General features: G+C 62.5%; 3 protein-coding genes across 3 annotated transcripts; 2 read left to right on the forward strand and 1 right to left on the reverse strand.

Moving 5' to 3' along the window:
• Positions 1-14136, forward strand: LMOD1 (leiomodin 1). The gene is made up of 2 exons (XM_032203030.1): positions 1-374; positions 12478-14136. Exons 1-2 carry the CDS (start codon positions 114-116, stop codon positions 14134-14136), a joined length of 1920 nt encoding a protein of 639 aa, XP_032058921.1. The 5' UTR covers positions 1-113.
• A 3166-nt stretch (positions 14137-17302) lies between these two features.
• On the forward strand, positions 17303-19676 carry LOC116498692 (myb-related transcription factor, partner of profilin-like; the record flags this gene model as incomplete). The annotated part of the gene is made up of 2 exons (XM_032203031.1): positions 17303-17771; positions 19055-19676. Coding segments are annotated over 2 exons (984 nt in total), but the record flags the coding sequence as incomplete, so codon positions are not given.
• A 639-nt stretch (positions 19677-20315) lies between these two features.
• SHISA4 (shisa family member 4) lies at positions 20316-23062 on the reverse strand. Its single transcript, XM_032203193.1, has 5 exons — positions 22990-23062; positions 22010-22181; positions 21305-21438; positions 20813-20992; positions 20316-20735 (listed from the first exon to the last, which is right to left on the reverse strand). The coding sequence occupies exons 1-5, from the start codon at positions 23060-23062 to the stop codon at positions 20689-20691; spliced, it is 606 nt and encodes a 201-aa protein (XP_032059084.1). The 3' UTR covers positions 20316-20688.
• Between the last annotated feature and the right edge of the window lie 803 nt (positions 23063-23865).

Here is a 23865-nt window from a genome sequence, read left to right on the forward strand (position 1 = left end):
CGCTTCAGCACCTGCTGCCTCTGCGGGGAGCAGTGTTAGAGCTTCGGCTCTGTTTTTTTTCTCTTGCTTTGGGTACCACAACAACCGCAACCGTGTCTCGCCAACGGGCCAAGATGTCCAAAGTTGCCAAATATCGGCGACAAGTGAGTGAAGATCCGGACATCGACAGCTTGTTGTCGACTCTGTCTCCAGAGGAGATGGAGGAGCTGGAGAAGGAGCTGGATGTGGTGGATTCGGATGGAAGCATCCCTCTGGAGCAGAGTCAGAAAAACCAAACGGAGAATTCGCCGACCAGCCCGCAGAACTGCGACACGGTGCTCAACCACTGTGAGAAGGACACCAAGAAACGTATCCAGAGGGAGCAATCGATAGACGTAAGTCCCATCTCCCCGCGTTTCAGCTGGCTCTCGGACATACCCGCGAGTTGGGGCTGTTTTAGGGGATGAGGCGGAAAACATGAGCTCCGTGAGCGGTGTGTGGTGCGTGCTAGAGAGGAATAGCTGTCGTGGAGAGACCAGAGGATGAGGCAGGGAGCTGGTCTGGCACACCAGGAGCCAACAGGGGATTTCATGAAATCTCTGAAAGCCAAAACTGGTGCTGGTGCCAGGGGGTTTCTCTCTGCCTCTTCTCCAGCATCCTGGGGCAGGGCTGGTGGCAGAGGTGGCTTCTACAGCCAGAAGAAGGCTGGAGGGGCGGCTGCAGTGACAGCGACCCTGCGGGCTGTGTTTTTCTGTCCTCCTGCTTTTGCCTTTGGAGATCTCCAGATTCTTGGTCCGTTCAGTTCCTCTTGTGCAAAAGCTCAAACAGTTTCTGGTTCTTGTGGAATAAAAAAAAGAGCAAAGTTGGCTAATTTGTGGAAATCACCCCAAGAAGTGGGTTATGTCCTAAGCCATTTGTTTCCTCCTTATTGTTCAGTTAAAACACATTCTTTTATTTTGATTTGGGCACATTTATCTCCTTCTCTGCACTTGGCAAATCCTTTAAGAGCTCGCCTTGAGCCAGAAAGCTTCATGCCAGTCCCTCATCTCGCCTATTTGTGCCTCGCCTCAGTGGGAGCCAGTCCCACTTCTCTGTAACATTTATTAACCTCCGCACTAAGAATATTTGGTATGTGCTCGGTGCGTGGGAGGCTGGGAAGCATTTGGTTTCCCTCGTTTTTTATGACAAGCTGAGCCAGAAAGCAAAAGAAGGGGACCCTGCAGCTATTTTTCTGTGGAGCACAGGCAGGTTTTGTGTCCCAGGCTGGGTCCACATCCTCGGTGCAGGGGCTGAGGAGCCTCATAGGGGGAGCGGAGCAGAGCCATGTGTGAGCTCCCCAGAGCTGCCTGCTCTGGCTCTGCTGCGCTGTCCCAGGGCACCCAGCAGCACCCTGCAGAGTAATCAAGCTCTACATGGCCTGGGAGCGCCTGGAAAGCTCCCTGGGGATGTGTACAGAGCTTATTATAGGACACCTCTCCTGACTGGAGCCTGGGGTGCAGCCAGGATGCAAACAGGGAGAGAAAGATGAAAACTGCAGGAGAAGTAAGAGCAGGTTGGTTCTGGAGACCTGCACGAGGGGTTAAGCAGTTCTCCCAGCTGCTGGGGAGCTTTCCCCTGGCAGCGAGGACATGGCACTGGCAGCCTTCACCTTCTATATGTGGTGTTGGCGTGGGCTGGGGGACCCATTCCCACTGCTGGGTCACTGCAGAAAGTGCTGTGCCCCTGGCTGAGGGCACTGCACTCACCTTCCCCCAGCGGAGAGCTGCCAGCACAGCAGGACAGGCCTGCCCCAGTCATCCCAGTGGCATCGCAGGGGTCTGCACTGGTTTGCAAGGGCTGGCACAGGGAGGAGAGGTGTCCTGGGAGTGTGCTGCACAAGAGCTGGCGGGGAGCACAGTGAGGGAGCTCCTGGCAAAGGCTCTCCCTGTGCTCCCGTTTCAACGTCGGTAGCATTGGGCTATGGAGGACAAAGCAGATGGGCTTCCCGTCAAATTGGGCAACGAAACTGGCCCCGTTAGATCGCGCTGCGGTAACTGGATATTGCAGAACTGCCTTTCTTCTTCTATTTCAGTCCCTGGAGGGTAAGAAAAAATACCCTCCATCCCTTCCTCCCTGGCATTGTTGGGACCTGGGATTAGCACCCAGAAGGTGCCAGCGCAGGCAGGTTGGGCCCAGCCGGGCTCTGCTGTGAGGAGCAGGGGGCAGGACGGGATCACCGGGACACCGGAGTGCTCGAGGAGAGCAGCCCAGCAGGCAGAGCGCTCCCCATGCCCCAGGGGGGTGTTTTGGATGAAGTGAGTGTGTGGAGCCCTCTGGAGCATCCTGCGGCTCCCAGCTCTCAGCCGGCTGCTGGGAGCAGTGATGACAGCTCCCTCTCCATATCAGCAGATTTTGTGGTGCCGTGGGCTGCAATTCACTCATGCCCACCGGCAGGAGTGCCGCGGGTTCACACAGCGGGTGGTGGTCAGGCTGGGTGCCGACATCGCCCACCCAAACCTCTGCCCCTCGGCAGCTCTCAGCCCTCTTCACACTTGGGCACACAGCATCCCCCGTGAAATGCATCAAGCGAAAGCGAGTGAGAAGCAGGAGCCTGAGCACGGGGAGGTGTTGTCCTGCCTCTGGGCTGTCTCTGCAGCAGGGGGAGGCTGGCATCTTGTCCTGCAGCTACAGGTCCCCAGGTCCGCAGCTGCCTTGCACAAAGGTGCTGAGGATAGAAGATATTTGGGAGTTCCCTGCCCAGCTCCGCTCATTGCCCACTGTTCGTTGGTGCAGTTGCTCGTGGGGTTTGGGTGCCAGTGGGGACAGCAGGAGCTGGCCAAAGGGGAAGGAGGTGTTGTAAAGGGAAGGGGTTTTAAAGGAAAGGGCTCAGTGCCGGCCAGTCTCACGGTTATTCTTGCAGGCGTTTCTCTGCTCTTGGACCTGCTCCAGGCACCCCAATTCCCTCCTCAGCGTTGGGTATATTTAGAAATATTGTAACTTCACAATAACATGTCGTCTTTCTCTGTGATGAAAAGGGCAAACTTGGGTAACTAGGAAGCAGTTTATAAACAGCTCAAAATAGATGTGAGCTTTGCCCTGACTTCTCCACACCGTGCAGCCAAATTCATATCTTGGTGATGCATTAATTAATTAATCTTCATTAAATATTGCTGGCGTGTGAAGGCATACCCCTGTTCAACCATGGAGCTCGGGGCTGTGCCTCTCCTCAGATGCACTCAGCACGGCCTCTCCGCAGGCCCGAGTATCAAGGGAGCCATGGTTAAACTAATATTAAAACAACGGGATAAATGAGGTTTTTAATGGTTTGTGGCTTTTTCATGTAGCAGGCAAAGACATCATGAGAGAGAAATTCGGGTTACAAACACGGCAGAGTTTGAAGCAGTGGCATTGTGCTGTGAGTTAGCAGGGGCCCAGCTGACTTGCTGTCACTTGAAATTTTTGTATCGTGCCTGGGATTCCTCTTCAAAGGAGGAGAAACTGAGGCAGGGCCTGGTGCGTGCAGTGTCTCTGGGGGGGGTTTGCTGCCAGGAGAGCTGGGTGAGGGCTGCGACTTGGGAGAGCTGCTCCAGCTGGCTTTGCCAGCCTCTTCCTCGGCTGCTGGTGGCACCTCTGACAGCATGTATGCGTCCATGTAGCACCATGGGGATATCCCCATCTTCCCCATTGGCATTTGGTAACCCCCAGACCCCCAGGGGTCACACTAGCCAGGAGGGACCGGGCTGAGAAGAGCCACTGTGGGGAGCCCCACAGCTCGGCGTGACCCACACGTGCCATGGCAGCAGGAGGTTGGGTGGATGAGCACACCGTGGCGGTAGCCATGTCCTCAACGGGACATTTTGCTTTTCAAAGCACACCACTACACCCACCTGCTGATATTCTGGGCTCTCCCTGGGCTTCTGCCTGGCCTCAGGTGGCTCCCAACCTGCTGAGTGCCTGGTGGCAGCGGCACCGCCTTGTGCCCCCCTTCTGCAGCCCCACCACCCTCCCCAGGGACGGATGGAGCCTCCTTCCCTCACCCTCCACACCTGCAAGGAGAGGACACCTGGATGTCCCGGTCCCACCGGAGCCCCCAGCCCTGCCTCCCTATGGGGCTGCACAGATTTCAAGCTCCTTCAGGCAGAGAAGGCTGGGGACGTGCGGGGATATTGCATGTGGGGGCGTTCATCATCCTGCCAGTGGAGGAGATTCGTGCCAGGGCCACAAAACTGTTTTTTTTTAGTAAGGTGCTTGCACATGTCTCTGCGTGTAAGCCTTGGGACCCACTCCTTGGAGGTCCTACACAGGTCCTAGTGCCATGGTCGGGGATTATGGAACTCCTTGGGAAGATCTTCAAGAAAGTCCTGCTGCCTTCCTATCCTGTTGCTGAACTGTGCACAGGTAGACTCGGGCGCACGCTGCTGGGTTGTGTTTAGGCCACTTTTAAGGATAAATAGTGGATTCACAGAGGAAGGAAACACCAGGAAAAGTGATGATCCCTACTGGCGAGCCCTTCTACTACACTACAGAAAACCAAGTTAAAGTTGCCTATTAATGCTCAAAGCTTGTCTTTTTTTTTTTCTTTTTTTCTTTCTTTTTTTTTTCATGGAAATATCTGGAAGAAAAACAAGCTCCGGATTTAAATAGCTGGGACAGACTCAAGGGGAATTGTAAACGAGGGAAAAGAAGTGCTTGTATCATTCTTTAAGCATCTTACCAGTCTGTGACTAACACGAGTGTATTTAAACTCTGCTGCTCTGTTTATCAGCCGATCTGTCGATATGCCAAGGCTGTTCCCTTCCCTCTCCAAGAGCCGCCACCAGCTCCCCGTTTTGCCATTCTTTCAGCCCAGGCTGGGGCAGGCTCTGGCAACATCGGTGCCTGCTCTACCCATCAGAACAAGGAGGTGTTCTGCCAGCTCCCAGCCTCCAAAAGAGGTGCAGACAATAGCTGGGGACATCCAAAATAGTCACACATTCTGAAAGAAGCCAAAGGTGTTGAGTGGCTCCCATCTGGCCCTTCGGGGCAGCCACGGATGGTCTCTGCTCCGTGGGCTCTCCAGCCTGCTGCAGAGCAGCTCCTCCAGGAGAGCCCTTCCCCTTCTCACCTCTCAATGCACAAAACCAAAACCTGCTGCTGCCTGTGCTCGGATGTGTAGTTCTTCATCTCTGAAAATGCACCAACGCTGGAAGGAGAAGGACGAGCATCAGAAAGGAGCTCCGGCTGGCCACGGGTGAGGAGACAGACCTCCGAGGCAAGAAGGAAAGCAGGAATGATCCGCTGATGGGTGGCCGAGAGGGCTGAAGCAGGAGAGGAGGCAACACACGTGGGTCAGAGCTGCATTTTTGAACAACCACTGTGAGAACTCCGTCACGCCCGGAGCACTGGGCTGTAGTGCCGTGGGGAGGGGGTGATGGCAGCACAGCCTTGCTGTGACCAGCGCGAGTCGCAGCACGCAGTGTTCCCAGCGGCTCGCAGCTCGTGCCAAGAGCAAACTTTCTGCCTGGAAGGCACCCAGTCCATCTAAGGGCACAAGCCCAAAAAAACACCGGGTTTCTGGTCAGTCTGAAAAAAGAGCAGTTAACAGCTGAGGTCTGTACTTATATAATCCACAACGGGGACGCAGACAAACCTATGGAAATGCTTGGGGCGTTCAGCTTATATGGGCCGAGCTGCCACCGATGGGGGGGTTAATTTTCTGTTTAGGTGTTGCTGATAAAGAGGTGCTGATAAAGAGATGCAGGGTGCTGGGGCATCTGGGGGCATGCAGCCCCTTGATGTTGGGTTGAGCAGCCCAGAGCTGAGACCCCAGATTTGTGTCCCGGTGTTTGGGTCAGGATTCACACACAGAGATGTGCCGGATGCTGCCAAAGGCGCCGAGTGGCCCTGCCTTTGGCAGGGGGACCAGGGCCAGGATGTGCACAGCGTGGGAATTGGCACAGAGCTGCATGGGGATGGGAGCAGCCCGCAGGAGAAGGGGAGCTGCAGTTTGCTTCCTTCCAGGGAGCGTCTGCAGTTCCTAGGAAGCAGAGAGCGTGACCCCGGCATGCCGCGCTGTCTCATGAAGGGCTGGGTTTGGGGCTGCAGCCCCCACGTGGCAGAGGAGCCCAGGTGACGCAGGAACTCCTGGGGTTTGGGCCAACAAACCAGCCCTCTAATTTTGGCAGCGATGTCGTGGGGTGGCTGCGGTGGCCCCCGTGGGAGTCCTGCCCCAGCAAGGGGATTGGAGATGTGTCCATGTAGCCCCGGGAGGCCGGGAGCCAGAGCCCTGCTGCTCCAGCATCCTGCTCCCAGTGGTGTGGAGGGCAGGAGGGGGTTGTGAGGATCACTACAGCTGGTTTTGACGTTCTTCTGTCCTAAAAATCCAAGGAATGCCTTTTGTGGGCTGCCCACAGAAACTGCACCAGGCAGAAATCCAGCCTCGAGGTGGCTGGGGTGCGCATCGCTGACATCCACTTCCCTTCACCACCTCTGCCGAAGACGGGGTGAGCAGAGCAAAGACCTCAGCTTGGGAGCATCACCTTCTGCCATGGCTCTGCTGGGAGAAGGGGCTGGGAAATTGATGGGTAGAAGAGCAGAACCCAGGTTTCTAAAAACAGGTTTTGTTAGAGCAACAAAACTTTCCATTTGCAAAGTATCCCACGGCTTTAAGGGCCACTGGAAAATGGAAACGGAAAATGGCTCTCTGGAAAATGGCTGCGTGCTGCTGCAGAGGAGCTGGGGCTAGCCAGCTAAAGGAAACAGCTGAAATGTTTGTTATTCGCCTTAATTCAGCAACGAAGGCAAAGAAAGACAAAAGTCAGGGCCAAAAGCTGGCCGGTCCCTGGAGAACAGCTCTGCATCTCAGAAGGAGCATGTTTTAAACAACACTGGCCTGGGAAGTGCAAAGAGGCGGTGATGTTTGGGGTTAGAAAGGCCTGAGCAAAGGGGAAGGGGAATAACTGGGCTCCTCGTTAGAACAACAGTAAGAGCCGAGGCGGGACGGGGCAAGAAGTTGTTTACATCGCTCTGGGCTTCAGCACGCAGAGCACAGCCTGGGGGTCATGCTGGGCCTGCATCCTTCCAGCCCTGCTCCATGCCAAGAAAAACAAACGTGCCAAGGGAGAAAAGGGAGAAACTGGCTGCTGCCTGCGGATGGTCCTACCAGGGAGCCCACAGCGGGCACAGCCACGGGTGTGAGCAGCTTTGCTCTTGGCTGAGGAGCAGGAGGGCTGCCCGGGGTCTGCCCAACACAGACCAGCCCCAGGTCCATGCTGGCGGTGCAGTCCCGGGCTTGGTGGAGGAGCCGGAGGCTTCTGCTCCCTCCTGTGCTCTCCAGTGGTCTGGGTTTAGTAGCGCTCCGGCCTCAGCCAAGGACACGGTGTTTTTCCAGGAATGTCCTTGGCTCTGAGCTGTCCCCGGGTTACTCAAACTTGGTTGAGGAATGGAGGAAGGGAACAGCTCGGCCCGCTCGTCGTGGATCAGCTTGGCTGCAGCAACCTTTCCCTAGAGCACAATGGCAACGGGTACCCGAACACCCAGCAGCATCTCAGGCAATGACAGCCGATGGTTGGCCACTGAGTCTCAGGGGACTTCTGCACGCAGAGGAACAGTCTCAGGGGACGTCCCTGTCCCCTGGGAGTTCTCACACGGTTTGTGCCCAGCATCCTCACCCCCTTCACCCACAGTCGTGCTGGGGGGTGGTGGGAAGCTGCTGACCTCCCACAGCCGCTGGGTTGATTCGGGTGAGTTGGGCAGGACGGAGGGGACACGGGGGCTCCATACGGCCCATACCACGAGGATGTTGCAGATGCCCAGTTAGAGCTGTGGGTTAGACCTTGGAGTCTCACAGTGGCTCTGGAGACCTTTGAAGGACTCAGAAGCATGTGTAGGACAGACTGAAACCCCTTGGGCACAGATACCAGATCGGGTGGTCAGTTATGGAGCTGTAACTATGCCTCAACCCCTTACTTCAAATAACCAAACCCTTCCCTTGACAGTCCGGGATCTCTCCGCTGTGTCTCAGATGTCTGCCCCCCATGCCCCTGCTCTCCCCACTCCAAAATCCCCTCCATCACTCAGGATTTGTGCAGGTGGGTTCCCATTGCCCGAGCCACGTCCTGCCAAAAGACAGATAGGAAAATGTCCCACGGGGGGAACTTATTATCCTAGCAGAGGGGACTGCCACTCGGCTTAGGCTTTGTCCTGCAGCTCTGGAGGGAGCCTGGTCAGACTGTGCAGAGCACAGCTCTGGGTGGACAGCCCCTATGGGTGGCAAAAGCCAGCAGGCATGAATGGCTCTCCAGTGGGCTCCAGGCTGCAGGCAGTAGTTACCCCACGAGGCTGAAATCATTCCTGGGGCGATTAACTTCAGCTGGCCCAGCTGTCCTTCGGCAGACGCCTGCTTCTTGGTGCAGGAGAGCTGTGCACCAGTGCTCCCTGAGAACAGACGTCCCCCCCCTCTGCTGGGTGCCCACGTCCCTGCTGCCACCAAACAGCACCCAGAGCTGGCAGCCCCTTGGGAGCTGACCCCCCTGTGCCCCGGGGCTCACAGCCTGTTCTTTGGTTCCCTCTCCATCCCCACGCTGGGCGAGCAGCCCGATCGGCACCTGCCGATTTCCCACCCCAAAACAAGCTGTGGGGCTTCAGGGGCAGGAGCCGAGAGCTGTCGAGCCCCCCACTCACCGGGGGGAGAAGCAGAGCCCGGCACCCCCGGCTCCCACCCAGCCACCCCGGGGCCTGCCCGGCGCAGGGCTCAGCCACGCGGCACAGCCCGGCCACGGCCGCTGCAGCGGGCTGCGAGCGCCGGGATTCCAGGCAAGAAGTTCCCGCTCTGCTTTGCCTTTTAAGGAAGCATCTGAGTGGGTTTGAGGGTTGCAAATGCTAACAAGCAATGGCAATGCTCATTTTAGTCTATTTAGAGGAAACGGGGAGGCATTTCAGTTCATCAAAACACTGGTGATTAATCAGCCAAGTACCAGGCTGTTTTCATTAGGCTTATTTTTAAAGGTCTGACACGCAGTGTAAAAATATTCCCCTAATAATCGCGCTCGCAGCAGAGGGAATGGCACGGGAGCGGGTGCCGTGGTGCCTGTTTCTAGGTGCCCAAGGTAAATATGTCAGCGCTGGGGAGAGGAGCGAGCAGCAGGGCTGGAGATGGCCATGGAGAGGCTGTGGGGCGGCCGCGCTGCTGGAGAAGGTGCAGGGAGGAGCAGGGGACGTGCTTGTTCCCCCCATCCACCCCCTCCTGCACCATCCTGCCACTGAGCCCCATGGCTGGGGTCCCCAGTGTCCCCTCCGTGTCCCCCCAGCCCAAGGTGGGCCCTGGCGGAGCTTTTCTCTGCAGGCACGGGGCTCTTTCTGCCAGAGCTCGCAGCTCTAACAGCACACCCAACGTGGGCGCGCAAACGCTGCCCGCACCAGCAGCAGCGCCTGGGGTGGTCGTTGCACGCCAGTCCCTTCCCTTTTTGCTCTGGATGTGTGGCAGCATGTCAGGGGATGGTAGCTTTAATTAGAACAGTGCTAATGATGTGATAAAAAGATACACTTGCTGCAGCCACTTTGCCTAGCAGGGATTTGCTGCTCATCTTATTTTGCTCTGGTTTCGTCTTGTTTGCAGAAATCCGTTGCCTCCTCTGCGTACGGGAGGTGTTGCAGCTCCTTCTTGCCAGGTTTTTCCTCCCTCTCTCCAGGATCTGCTCATTCCTGGCCAAAGCCTTTGCTCTGCTTGGTCTTGGAGCTTAGGGGAGCCCCAGGCCCCCATCACCAAGTGAGCTTGGGCCAAGAAGGAGAAGGCTTTTGGAGCACTCGGTGTGCAGGAGCTGCTGCCTGCGGGTCCGGGAGAGCTCAGAGGGCTGCAGAGCCCCGGGGGGCTGCAGGGACGAGCAGGAAACCTCCAGCCTGGGACATCCCCAGACACCTTTGAAGGGCACCGTTGGGCAATGCTGTGCAAGGCAGTGAGCCCCCATCCTGTGCACCTCCCGCCAGGGACCTGGCTCCCCTTCACCAAGGTGCTTCGGGATGTCACCGAGCATCCCTGCACCATCCCGACCCCAGGAGCAGGGCACACCTGGGTCAGAGGGGCCACCAGCTCCGTGCTGGAGGTGGTGGCACTGCTTCCTCCCTGCAGACCCCAGGACAGGGAGGTGCTGGGATCAGGACACCCCCAGAACGGGGTCTGTCCCTGCTCCTGGGGGTCCGCAGCCCAGCAGTGCCGCAGGGGCAGCTCTGTGGGGTCTGGTGCCTCTCTGCTGTCTGTTCAGGTCCCTGCCAGGGAGCCAAGAAATTTCTTAACTAAACAAACAACTCTCGTCCCAGATGGCATCTGTGCACACGCCAGGTACAAGCTGTCCCCACAGCTGCCCTGCTGACGGCTGGGCCAGTTCTTTCCACCAAGCTGCCATCCCAGAGGGCTGGCATGGGGCTGGCAGAGCCGCAGCCTGGGCTATGGGGTCCCAGCTGGGGGGACAGCCCCGGCTGCACTCCAGGGTCTCCAGGCTCTTATTTGGGGTTTCAAGGCGCTGGGCGAAGCCACGGTGCTGTCCTAGTGCTATGAGCTCATAAATGCTGCATCTCCCAGAAGCATTTCTTCTGCCTTTCCTTGAAGTCCTGATGCCCCCCAGCAAAGGTGACACTTGCCCTGACACCCCCTCGCCATGGTGCTCCCTCGTCCCGCAGCCAGCAGCACTACTCGGCCACCAGCATTGCTGTGGTCAAGATGAGGACACTCAGATGAACACCACCGACCTGAGTGTGTCCTGACCACAGCACCCAGCCCTCTGCTTCCCCTGGACAGAAACCTTTGAGGCCACCAAAGCCGATTGAGCACCCAGGAAGAGCTGGGAGGAGAAGAACCTGCGTGCTCCCGGGCAGGGAACAAGGAGAAGGAGACTTAAATCACCAAACCCAGCCGCAGACCTTACAGAAGGATCTTCCCCTGCGCACCAAACCTGGTCCCAGTGTCAGGGGTTCAGGTGCAACCAGCATTGCTTTGTAACATCCACTCATCTCCGTCAGTGGGAGCAGAGGGGTCTCATCTGGTGTTAGGAGAGATGAATCCTGCCCCACTGCCCCGCTCTTGCTGCGTTGCTGTAACCAGCTCTTGCTCCCTTGTCAGCATCACTCCAGGCACGTGAGGAGGTGAACCCAGCGCTGTAGGAAAACCAGCAGGCTGGAGGGTGCTTGCACCCAGCAAAGCCTTGGGTTGCAGAAGCAGAGCATTGCAAAGTGGTGCCGGTGGGAGACGCTGCCCAGCCCCATCCACCCAGGGTGAAGGCGGCACCGGGACACGCGCTGAGTCCTGGCTGTGGTCGGCAGCAACGCAGATGCTGCACAAATGATCAAATGGCCCTAAAGCACAAAGGGAAAGGAAAATCCTTAGGTGCTAGAGGTAGCCCGTAAGAAAACAGCCCTTGAGCTGTTTTCTAGCACCCAGAGCCCCGCGGGCACGGCAGGGGCATCGTGCTGAGCACACAACACAGAGCCAGAGCTCGCTTGGAGGAGCAGGCAGGCAGCTGCAGACAAAATGAAAGCGCTGCTGTTTGCCAGCCCGCTAGGGAGTGAGCAGACATCCTGACTGGCCTGGGGACAGAGGAGAAAGCTCAGGAGGTGCGAGCACTGCTGCACGGCCTCTTCGTGTGCCTGGGGAAGGGGTGCCAGCTGCAGCGACACTGCCGTGCCCAACACGTCCTTCCCCGAGACCGCCCTGTAGGAAGCTCTTCCATCCTCTGATGCCTTTGGACACCAGAAGACGCGTTGCAGATAAAGGCCACATCCCAGTTCCTTTGGTTTTCTGCAGGGAGCTCAAACCTGCAGAATCCTGGCCTGGGGAGCCCCGTTTCAGAGAGCCCAGGGCTGGCTGTGACCGCTGGGTGGGCAGCATCACCCGTGTCACCGTGCAGCAACGATGCCCTGGGGAGCTGCAGCAGGAGCTGGGTACACCCGGGTGCTGCAGGCTCTGCCTGCACGGGGGGCACTCGCACAACGAACCCCCCCCGGAGCCAGGACCTCGGCTGGGATCAGCAGCCTCTTGCAAAGCAGGGCCATGGGCTGCAGCGCGTGAGCAGTGCTGGGAAATCACTCGGGTGAGATGAGGAGACTCTGGCCTGTACTCAGGGCTAAACCAGCCCAGTTTGGGGCAGATCGCTTAGCTGGCCTCGTGCTCCCCTCTGGCATCCCCATTGCCTCCTGGGGACCCTGTGCGATGCCCTCCACAGGTTTCTATCACAAACTGCCCACGCCTCCCTTCACCCAATTGTCATTTCCCACCCTGAGCAGTGCTGGGGCTGGGGCTCTGCCTTCCCCATCTCCCCCAGAGCCTCCAGCCCTTCGCTGGCCCCATACAAATGGGCTGAAAGCCACCAGCAGCAATTTAGGAAGACGGAGCCTGTTGTGTTTCAGGGCAGCTCATCCCTCGTGGGCTCCCAGAGCTCCCCGAGCTGGGCTGTGTGAGAGCAGCTGAGTTTGTGGCGATGAGACCGGGGTGGTGAGGCTGGAGGTCGGGGACCCTGCCCCTATAACGCCTCCCTGTTTCTCTGTTGTTAGGAAACCAGACTGGCCGAGAAGAAGCAGGAAGCCAAGAATGGAGAAGAAAAGGGAAAGGAAGCTCCGTCCAAAGACCTGGCCCGGAAACGAGATACAGGAGTGGGGAAAGACTCAAAAAAGGAAGAAAGTGCTCAGAAGACAGACACAAAGGCTAAAGCTGAGGCTGAGAGCAAAACCAAGGATGGGAAAGCCATCAACGACAAGGTCAAGGCCATGGAGAAAAAGCTGATGGGGAAGGACAAGAAGGAGGAAGAGAAGGATTCAGTGGTAAAGAAGGAGAAGGGGAAGGACAAAAAGGAAGAGGAGAAGGGCTCAGTGTTAAAGAAGGACACAGGGAAGGATAAAAAGGAGGAGGAGAAGGGCTCAGTATTAAAGAAAGATGCAGGGAAGGATAAAAAGGAGGAAGAGAAGGGCTCAACAGCAAAGAAGGAGACAGGGAAGGACAAGAAGGAAGAAGAAAAGGGTTCGGCATTGAAGAAGGGCACGGAGAAGGACAAAAAGGAGGAAGAGAAGAGTTCAGGGTCAAAGAAAGAGGCAGAAAAAGACAAAAAAGAAGAAGAGAAGAAAGAAAAAGACAAAAAAGAAGAAGAGAAGAAAGAAAAAGATAAAAAAGAAGAGAAAAAGAGTTCAGATCTGAAAAAATCAAAGGCAGATGAGAAGGAGGAACCTCAACCAGCGGCAGAAAAGGCAGTGGAGGAGAAACAGGAGGCCAAGGCGACGGCGGCGGCCGAGAGCGGCCCCTCCAAGCCTGCCACCGGCAGCTCCCCAGACCAGGCCAAGGAAGACGAAGCTTCCAGCATCTTCGATGAGCTCATCGAGAAGGTGAAGAACAACGACGCAGAGGTGACCGAAGTCAACGTGAACAACTCGGACTGCATCAACAACGAGACCCTGGTGCGCTTCACCGAGGCCCTGGAGTTCAACACGGTGGTCAAGCTGTTTGCACTGGCCAACACCCGCGCCGACGACCACGTGGCCTTCGCCATCGCCATCATGCTCAAGTCCAACAAGGTGCTGACGAGCATCAACCTGGACTCCAACCACATCACGGGCAAGGGCATCCTGGCCATTTTCCGGGCGCTGCTGCAGAACAACACGCTGACGGAGCTGCGCTTCCACAACCAGCGGCACATCTGCGGGGGGAAGACGGAGATGGAGATCGCCAAGCTCCTGAAGGAAAACACCACGCTGCTCAAGCTGGGCTACCACTTCGAGCTGGCCGGGCCTCGCATGACGGTCACCAACCTGCTGAGCCGAAACATGGACAAACAGAGGCAGAAACGCCTCCAGGAGCAGAAACTGGCACAGGAGCGCGGGGAGAAGAAGGACCTGCTGGAGGTGCCCAAGGTCGGAGCCCTGAAGGGGTCCCCCAAGGGGTCCCCGCAGCCATCCCCCAAGGCTTCCCCCAAAAACTCTCCCAAGAAAGGGGGAGCGCCCGCTGCGCCGCCCCCACCTCCTCCTCCGCTTGCCCCGCCGCTGATCAACGAGAACCTGAGGAACTCGCTCTCGCCGGCCACGCAGAGGAAAATGGGAGACCGGGCGCTGCCGGTCCAGGAGAAGAACTCGCGGGACCAGCTCCTGGCGGCCATCCGCTCCAGCAACCTCAAACAGCTCAAGAAGGCAAGTGCGGGGCCGCGGCAGGGCTGGCGTGGGGGCTGAGATCTGCAGCCACGTCTGTCGTCACCTGGTGGTGGGTGGTGAGGGCTGCCCTCGGGGGGGGACAGCCTGGGGTCTGAGGTTGCAGCCCCCATGCACAGCACGCGGCAGGGGTGGGTCCGTCCCTTCGCAGAGCACACAGGGTGGGCAGATCTGTCCCTCTGCACCATCCCTTGTGCAGTGCATGGGGCCAGCAGAACCAAACCTTGGCAGAGCCCCTGGGGTGGGCACCTCCTTCCAGTGGCCTGATCTGGCCCAGGGGTTGGGATGCAGAAAAGGAGTCGGTTTTAACCCGTAAACCTAGGGGGTGGGGATCCAGGACTTCCCCATGCTGAGTGTTAGTGGTGCTCAGCTGCAATGGTGCCAGTGCAGGCAGGATTGTGTGGGCAGCAGGTCCCTGAGGGCAGCAGCTCACCAGGCTCCTGCACCCCCGGGGCTGGGGGGGACCCGGAGGGGCTGCATCTCCCCCTCATCCCAGCGCCAAGCCCTGAAATTCCTCGCTTGCCCCAGTGCTTTGTGTCCCTGTGTGGGCTGCCCTGGGGACAGCTATAACCCAGCCAGGTGGGATGGGTGGCCCTGGAGCTCCGAGCATCCTCAGCAGCACTGGGGCAGGGTCCAGCAGCACCGGGGAGGGGTCCGGCACCACCAAGCAGCTCTGCATCAGGTCCTGGAGCCCCTCCAGCAGCCCCTGCCACCTCTCCCAGCTCTGCCCAGTAACGGGGTGTCTTCTCCGGCAGGTGGATTTACCGAAGCTGCTGCAGTAGGGAGCGGGACGGCTTTGCCCCCGCAGCCCGGCGTGGCAGACCCCGGGACTCTCGCCTTTCTCGTGACTCTTGCCATGACGAGCCCTCTGGGACCCTGCAGTGACCGACGCCGAGGAGCAGTGATCTCTCTGGGACTGATGGAGGAAGGGCCGGGCCTGAGAAGGGCCAGCACGGCCGTTCGATGCAGTGTGTGAGGAAGACCTTGTATTTATTGTTACGGTTGCAAAGCCCTCAAGCTCTCTCTTCTGCCAGCACCGTGCCCCGCTCTGTCCGGCCACTCGGGGATGTCAAGGACGGAGGAAGGGGTAGTGGCTGTCCCCACGTCCCTGCTGCATCCAACCCCACTGCGGGGAAAGGGGGCTTGTGGTGGAAGGGGGGCAGTGCCAGGGACTGGGGGGGTGCAGTGGGGCCGGGGGTCCCCTGGGAGCGCATCGAGGGGCTGATGCCCTCCAGCCCAGTCCAACCTGGGCCGAGCAGATGGACTGCCCCATCCAGGGGACATCTGGGCCATCGTCACCGCTTGTGTCCCCGCGGGGTCTCTGAGTGGCTGGGAGGGTGATGGGGACATTGATGGTACACGGGGTCGGAGGTGGTGGAGAGCTGCAGCAGGAGGTGGAGCTGGGGTGGGGGCGTGCACCCAGGGCTGTCCCCAGGACCCCAGGGCTGTCCTGCCCCTGCAGGATGCGGGACCTGACCTCTGCACCCAGACATTTGTCCTTGTGCGGTGATCAAGTGCTCCGTGGGAAGAGCAGGGCTCGTAGGGGGGTCTGCTCCTGGGGTGGGGGGCAGCAGGAGGGGGTGGCAGTGGCCCCCCGTGCTGCCAGCATCACCTGCAGCCCTGCCAGGCAGGGGATGCTGTCTGCCCATGAAGCCCTGACTTGGGGGGGGCAGTGGGTTTTGGGGCCGCTGTGCCCACCCCTGGTGTGAAGCATTGCTCACGATTTGTACAACTGCGGCCACTGCATCAGCAATAAAGCTCACCCAACGCTTCCGTGCGCCTTGGGGACAGGGCTGGGGGGACCGTCACCCCCCAGGAGCCACAGCCACTGCACCCCTGCTGCACACCAGGGTCCTGGGAGGGGGGTACTGGGGTTGTTTGGATGCAGCTCCCTTCTGGGGCAGCTCTGGCAGCACCCAGAGCCCTGCCATGGGGACACCACAACTGGGACACCCAAAAAAAAAAAGAAAAGGGCACCTCACCCCAAAATTGGGCACCCTGGGGCCACCTGGGCACCTCAAATTGGGCACCCAGCCGCTGTTGGATATCCAGAACCAGGCACCCCACAGCCATGCAGTCACCCCCAGCTGGGCACCCTGGGGCCACACAGAGCTGTGCCAGGGCTCCTCAGAGGCGGTGATGGCAGCACCCAGCTGAGGCCAGATCTGGAGTGCAGGTGGGCACCGAGATGGGCCCTTGGGGGGGCTCCCTCCTTTCTTGGGGTTCCCCTGGCTGCAGGCTGCGTGGCTGAGTGGCAGGTTCTGGAAACGGGGAGAAATGCCTTTATTTGGGCATTTCACACGAGGGCACCCGTGCAGCGCGGGCGGGCGGCCAGCCTGGCTGGGGGGAGGCATGAGGACACAGGGGTGAGGGGGGCCCCACCACCCCCAGCCCCGGTGCTGCCCCCCGGGTCACACTGCTCATCGGGGACGGGGACGGAGCAGGGGTGTCTGGGGGTGTGGGAGTTTGGGGGTGCTTGGCACCCCGCTGGGGGCACCTACGTGTGGGGGTGTGGTAGCCAGAGACCCCACGGGACACCGCAAGTGGGCTACCCTGAGGTGAACACAAACTGGGCACGGTGGGGCACCCCGGAGCCCTCTGGGCACCCAAACCAGGCACCTTGGGGAACCCAAACCGGGCACCGTGGGGCACCCCGGAGCCCTCAGGTCACCAAAACCGGGCGCCTTGGAGCACCCACACCGGGCACCGTCCTGGAGGCACCCCGGAGCCCTCTGCGCACCGAATCGGAGCACCGTGGGGCACCCACACCGGGCACCTGGGGGCACCCCAAACCGGTGACCCCGCCACCTCCCCGGTCCGTCCACCGGGGGGCTGCCGGCGACCCCCGCCCGCCTCTCCCGTGCGGCTCCCGGCGACCGGCTCCGAGCCCCGGCTGCCGGCAGGGGGCGAGCTCCGGGAGCGGGGCGGCGACTCCCGGCGGCACCGGCAGGCGGAGGGCGGCGGCGGCGGCGGCGGCGGCGGCGGGGGGGGGGCACCGCAGCGCACCGGGGGCCGGCGGCAGCGGCAGGGGTCGCGGTGCCGCCGCCCGCCCCGCCCCGCTCCCCCCCGCTCCGCTCGGTGCCGGGGCGGCGGCGGCGCAGACAAAGGCGGCGGGGGGCGATGGGCGGCGGGGCGGCGGCATGACCGGGAGGCGGCGGCGGCGGCGGCGGCGGGCAGCATGGCGGCGGCGGCGGGCGGCGCGGCGCGGCGGGGGCTGCTGAAGCGGAAACCGAACTTCACGCTGCAGGAGATCGAGATCCTGATGAGCGAGGTGCTCCGGTACGAGCCGCTGCTCTTCGGCGCCGCCGCCAGCACCGTGAACGCCTACGAGAAGCAGAAGATCTGGTGGCGCATCACCAACAAGATCAACGCCGCCGGCCGCAACCAGCGCGACATCGGCGAGGTGAAGAACCGCTGGCGGGGGCTGCGCCGCCGAGCCAACGACAAAATCACCCGGCACCGGCAGGAGCGGCAGGGCCCCGCCGCCCGCCCCGCCGCGCGCCTCGGCACCGGCCCCGGCACCGGCACCGGCCCCGGTCCCGGCCCCGGTCCCGGTCCGCCCGAGCTCGGCCCCGGGCCCGCTCCCGGCTGGGGCCTGCGCGCCGCCGCCGGCCTCGACCCGCCGCTGGTCACCGTCGAGGTGGTGACACCGCACGGTGAGCCAACGGGCACCGGGACGGGGGGCGCAGGGTGGGCTGCACGGAGGCAGCGGGATGCGGGATGCGGGACTGGGACCGGGGACCGGGACTGGGGTGCGGGGAGCAGGAGCGGGACGGGGAGAACAGGGACAGGGGGACAGGGATGTGGGGGACAAGGGGGGCAGGACCGGGATGTGGGGTGCTGGGACAGGGGGACGGGGATGTAGGGGGATACAGGACAGCGATGTGGGGGGCAGGAACAGGGGGACAGGGGTGTGGGGGCAGCAGGAGCAGGACGTGGGGGCACTGGGAGCAGGACAGGTGCACGGAGGGACCAGGGCAGGGACATGGGCACAGGGACCAGGACTGGGACAGTGATGTGGGAGCACTGGGGCCAGGACAGGGACACAGGAGAGGGGACAGAGACCAGGACAGCAAGGCAGGGACGTGGCAGACGGGAGCAAGGGACGGGGAACCAGGACAGGGAACCAGGACAGTGACAGGAGCACTGAGACCAGGCCAGGGACGTGGGGGACTTGGACCAGGACAGGGAACTGGGACAGGGCCGTGGGGGCACAGGGATGGGGACAGGGACGTGGAATGATGAGGGCATAGACACAGACATGGGGGGACCAGAACCAAGGAAGGGACAAGGGACAGTGTCATAGGGATGGGAGGATACCAGGATCAGGCCAAGGGCACGAGGGACTGGGACCGAGACAAGGACATGGTGGAGCCAGGACGGGGACACAGGAGATCAGCACGGGGATGGGGATGTGGGCAGGACCAGCACAGGGACATGGGGGACAAACATCACGACAGGGACGCAATGGGATTGGGACAGTGACATGGGATACAGGACAGGGACATGGGGTCACTGGGACTGGGAGAGAGACAAGGGACATGGATGGGGGTGGGCGAGGGGCACAGGGCTGAGGGCACGCAGAGATGTGGGAAGGAGCAGGACAGGGACCGGGGACATGGAGGGGACCAGCTCCAGGACAGGGTCTCACCACCATAGGGCACCTCCCAGCCTCCTGCCCCAAATCCCGGTGGCACCGCACCCCAGCACTGGGGGCTCCCAAAGGCCACCGTGGGGTGGTGGCAGGACAGGGGACATGCATCTGCTGGCACCACCGCTCCAGGCAGCCTGGCGTGGAGCCGTCCAGCTGACGTCCACGGGGTGATGGGACGGCAGCACGGCAGCCCCAGGGCATGTGCTCTGTCCCCACCGGGTGAGAGGGTGTGGGGCTGGGGGTGCCACCAAGGGGTTGACCTGACCACGTTCCCTGCCCGGCCAGGTGTGAAGGAGGAGCCGGTGAAGGAGGAGCCGGTGGAGGTGAAGACGGAGCCTTTCCACGACCCCGCCGACAGCGTCCCAGCGCGGCGGCTGCCCCGTGGCAGCACCCGCCCGCCCGGCGAGGGCTGGAGCCCCCCGCGACCCCCCCAGCCTGACCTCCCCCTGGGCGGCCTGGGCGGGCAGCCGGAGCCGCCGGGCTGCGACTTCCCCAGCATCATCTTCGAGCAGGAGCCCGAGCACCTCAGTGACTGCAGCCTGGGCGAGCCGGGGGGGGCCCCGGGCACGGCGGAGGGGACCCCCGAAAGCGCCCGGCTCAGCCCGGCCGAGCAGCGCCTCATCCAGTGCAACGAGCGGCTGGTGCAGGAGATGCGAGCCTTCCGCCGGGAGTGCGCCGAGAGCCGCCGCGAGACCGCCGCCGTCCTGCGCAGCATCGCCCAGGCGCTGGGCGGCCTCAGCGCCAGCCTGGCCCAGATCCGCGAGCGCTACCTCGGGGGGCCGCCGGCCCCCCAGCCCTGAGCCGGGACGGGCTCCTCCGGCCCCCGCGTCTTTGGTTTCTTTTTTGTCCTCCCACTTCAATAAAACTCAGCGCTGGCCCCCGGATCCCTCTCCCTGGGCTCGTTGCAGACGGCTTGCGGGATTTTTTTTTGAGGGGGAAGGGGTGCTGGCACACAGTGCCCCCCCCCCCCCGAGATGGGGCAGCGTCCCGTCAGCCAAAGCACCCGCAGCGGGGCAGGATCCGGCCACTGGAGGAGGGTGAGCACCGTGCGGCACCGGTGGCTGCCGGGACGTGGCGGTCCCAAATTTAGCCCCTGTGGCGCGCCGGGCCCCCCCTGCACCGCTGCGGGGTGTGAATCACACCGAAAATAGCTGGGTGAATCACTGCCTGCGCCGCCTGCTCCGCGCTGCTGGCTGGAAAGGGAGGCGCGTCCCGGCCCCCGCCATGCAGGGCAGGTGGGGGGATCGGCCGCCCTGGGTTCAGACTCCCAGATTTGCTGCTTTTTGCCCCAAAATGTCAGCGGGGGTTGTTTTCGCGCCCCGTTTTTGTGCTGGCTCATCCTGGCTGGTTTGGAGGGAAATAAAACATTGTGGGGGAGGGAGAGGGCAAAAATAAATCACCTCTTTTTGGATGGAGAAATGCCTGCAGGGAAAAAGGGAACTGACCCTCCAGGCCCCCCCTCCCAAAAAAAAATAAATTGTGCCCCCCTCCCCTCCCCATTGCTCCCAGGGTGGGGGGCACAGAGCCACCAACACGATACAACACGTGGGGGGGGACACAATTTAATGCCACCCGCTTGGGAAGAGCCGAGGGTTCGGGGTGAGCAGGGGATCCCACAGTGCCCCCCCGGTGCTGGCAGGCAGGGGGACCCCCGGCATCGCCCCTCCGTGTGTGGGGCCGCTGGCGCCCGCGGGCACCCACAAAGGTCCCAGTGTGCGGGGCGGGCGTGGGGACAAAAGCGGCTCTGTGCTCCTCGTCCCCACGATGGCCGGGAAGGGCCGGATCCAACCATCAGCCTCACAGGGTGGCGTCACGGCCTGGGGGGGGGGGGACGACAACGGGGGCCCCCAGGCCGTGCTCACCTGCCACCCATGGGCGCCCCAGGGTGTCACCAGTAGAAGCGGGGTCCCCCAGGGGGCTCAGGCACCGGGGTAGCTGGGCTGTGCGGGGACGTAGGGTGGTGGTGCTGTGGAGAAAGGGGGGGTCAGTGAGGGTACCCCCAAAAAGTTTGCCGTGCTGTTGTAGGGGGGGTGCAGTGCTCACCTGCGGGGTTGTAGACGGGGGGTCCGGAGGGGTACAGCGGGTACTGGGCGGCGGGGCCGACCGGCGGGTACATGGCCATGGGGGTGAAGCCAGGCTGGGGGGGCACGGGGCCGGCTTTGGGGTCCACAGGGAATGGGGCTGGGGGGGGTGCGGGGTAGCTGGCCAGGGGGATCTCAGGGCCTGTGGAAGAGATGGGGCTGGGGCTGGGATCCACGGGGATGGAGCCCAGGGGCTGTGAGCCACTGCCCTGCGCCCCCCATCCCTACAACCCCCCCGCACCCCAGCCTCCCCCCTGTGTCCCAATCCCTCCCCCAGCCCCTCTGCAGGACTCCCCCACTGCATCCCATATCCCACATCCCTACAGGACCCCACAGCATGCTGAGCCCCTCACACACAGACCTTACACCTTGCCAGCCCCACCCCACACCCCAAATCCCTCCCCTGATGTCCCTGCAGGCCCCCAGGTCCCCCTCGCCCCCTCAAGCCCCCCACCTTGCAGGGGGGTGCGGAGGTGCTGCCGGCGCTGGTAGAGGTAGCAGCAGGAGCACATGAAGCAGCAGACGATGGTGGTGACGATGGCGATGAAGAGCACCACGGCCGAGGCGATGCCCGCGATGGTCTTGGGGCTGGGGGACACCGCGGGGACATGGGGGTGCAGGGCCGGGGGGGGGGGCACCCGGGCAGCCCCCTGCCCTGCACCTACAGCAGTGCCCTCAGCACCGAGGGGCACCCTTGGAGCACCCCCTTGGAGGGGCGGTGGGACGGGGACATCCGGACAGGCACCAGCACCAGGAACCAGTGTCCAGCACCAGCGCCCAGCACCAGGAACCAGGGACCAGGAACCAGGGACCAGGAATCGGGAACCAGTGCTCAGCACCAGGAAAGTGCCCAGCACCAGTGCCCAGCACCAGTGCCCAGCACCCCATGCCAGTGCCCATCATCAGTGCTCAGCACTCAGCACCCTGTATCCAGCACTCAGGTCACAGCACCCAAAACCAAGCGCCCAGCACCTTTCACTGATGCTCAGCGCCCAGCCCCAGCACTCAGCACCCTGTATCCAGCACTCAGCACCCAGCATACAACTACCCAGGACCCACGACCCACACTCAAACACCCAGCCCCATGCACCCATCACTGAAGCTCAGCACCCAGCCCCAGCACCCAGCCCCAGCACCCAGCAGTGTGCAGCCGTGGCACCTGAAGGCGAGGCAGTGGCGCTGCTGGCGCTCGGTGATGAGGCGCAGCGGGTCGCGGCAGCAGTACCGCTGGTGGCACGTGCCGCAGCAGAAGGTGAAGAAGTTGCAGTCGAAGCCGGGGTGCCACGAGCCGTTCCTGTCCACGTACCACAGGCAGTCCTCGTCGCCCGCCGCTGGGGACAGCCGCCCGTCATCGGGGCCTCGGGCGCTGCACCCGGCCACCGCCACCCCGGGGCCCCCAGCAGCAGCCCACGTCCATGGCCCCCAGGTTCATGGCTCATGGGTGCAGCCTGAGTGTCACTGCCCCAAACCCTGCTCCGTCCTGTCCCCACACCTGCCCCCGTCCTGTCCCCACATCCCTGTCCCCCTCTCCACCCTGTCCCCATATCCCCATACCCGGATCCACCCTGTGCAATGCCCCCCCCACACCCTGCTCCGTCCTGTCCCCATGTCCCCATACCTGTCTCCATCCCCTCCCATGTCCCCCCCCCGCTTCATCCCGTCCCACGCCCCCCCCCTCCCCGTCTCCATCCCCTCCCACGTCCCCCCCGCCCCCCCGCTCTATTTCTGTCCGGAGCCACCTGCGCGCCCAGAATAGCCCCGGGGACGGGGCCCGGGGGCGGCGGGAGGCGAAGCGGCGCCGGTGCCACGGGCAGCAGCCGGGGCCGCCCCCCCCCGCCCCGCGCCGCCCTCCCCCGCCCCATCCCCACGTGGCTCCCCGCGGGACTCCCCCGACGGGAAACTCAGGCACGGGCACGGCCCCCCCGGGCCGGCAGCGCGCAGAGCCCTCGGGAGAGCGGGGTGGGGACACCGGGGGGACACCGGGGGGACACCGGGGGGACACGGGAGCCGCGCTCCGGTGGCACGGCCGAGGTCACCGGGTCCCACGAGCGGGCGCCCCGCGGGCCCAGCCGGTGGCACCGGGTCCCCCCACCCCGCGGGGCGCCCCCTCCCGCTCCCCCCCCCCCCCGCGTCTCTTACCCAGCGAGGCGGCCACGGCCACCAGCACGGTCCCGGCCAGGGGCCAGCGGCCACCGGGGCCAGCGGGCCCCATCCTGGGGGCGGCCGGGGCGGGGGGAGCGGGGCCGGGGTCGGTGCGGCGGGGCCGGGGTCGGTGCGGCGGGGCCGGTGCAGCCCCGGTGCCGGTGCCGGTGGGAGCGCGGTGCCGCCGCAGGCCCGCAGTGACGCCGCAGCCCGGCGGAGCTCGGTCGCTGCCCGGTGCCCCCCCGCGGCGGCGCCTCCAGCCGCAGCCACCGGCCCCGCGCCCGGCCCCTGCCCGCCCCCGCCGGGCGGAGCGGCACGGCCCCGGCACGGCCCCCGCGTCCCCGCGCCCCTCCTGCGCCCCAGGGCCTCCCTTCCCTTCCCTTCCCTTCCCTTCCCTTCCCTTCCCTTCCCTTCCCTTCCCTTCCCTTCCCTTCCCTTCCCTTCCCTTCCCTTCCCTTCCCTTCCCTTCCCTTCCCTTCCCTTCCCTTCCCTTCCCTTCCCTTCCCTTCCCTTCCCTTCCCTTACCTTACCTTCCCCCTAGTGCTGTTGGGGATGGGGATGGGAATGGGAATGGGGACTGGGATGGGGACAAGCATGGGGATGGAGGGGACAAATCCTGAGGGGCTGTCGAGGACAGGAGTGACCACGGGGAGATCCCAAATGACCACGTTTATTAGAGAAAAAAGCCCCAAATACAATGTCTTTGTACCACAGACCCTCTTGGGGTCGCCGATGAGGGGACATGGGACAGCAGGTGGGGGCCAGCCCCAGCCACCCCATCCCAGCCCTGGGCACCACAGGGTGCTGGGGGCAGCTGTGCCTCCCCCCGTGTCCCCAAGCCCGGGGAGGTGTGGGGGGGACAGGACAGCCCCA

Source organism: Aythya fuligula, chromosome 25 (assembly GCF_009819795.1).
Source record: "Aythya fuligula isolate bAytFul2 chromosome 25, bAytFul2.pri, whole genome shotgun sequence".
Lineage (NCBI taxonomy): Eukaryota > Metazoa > Chordata > Aves > Anseriformes > Anatidae > Aythya > Aythya fuligula.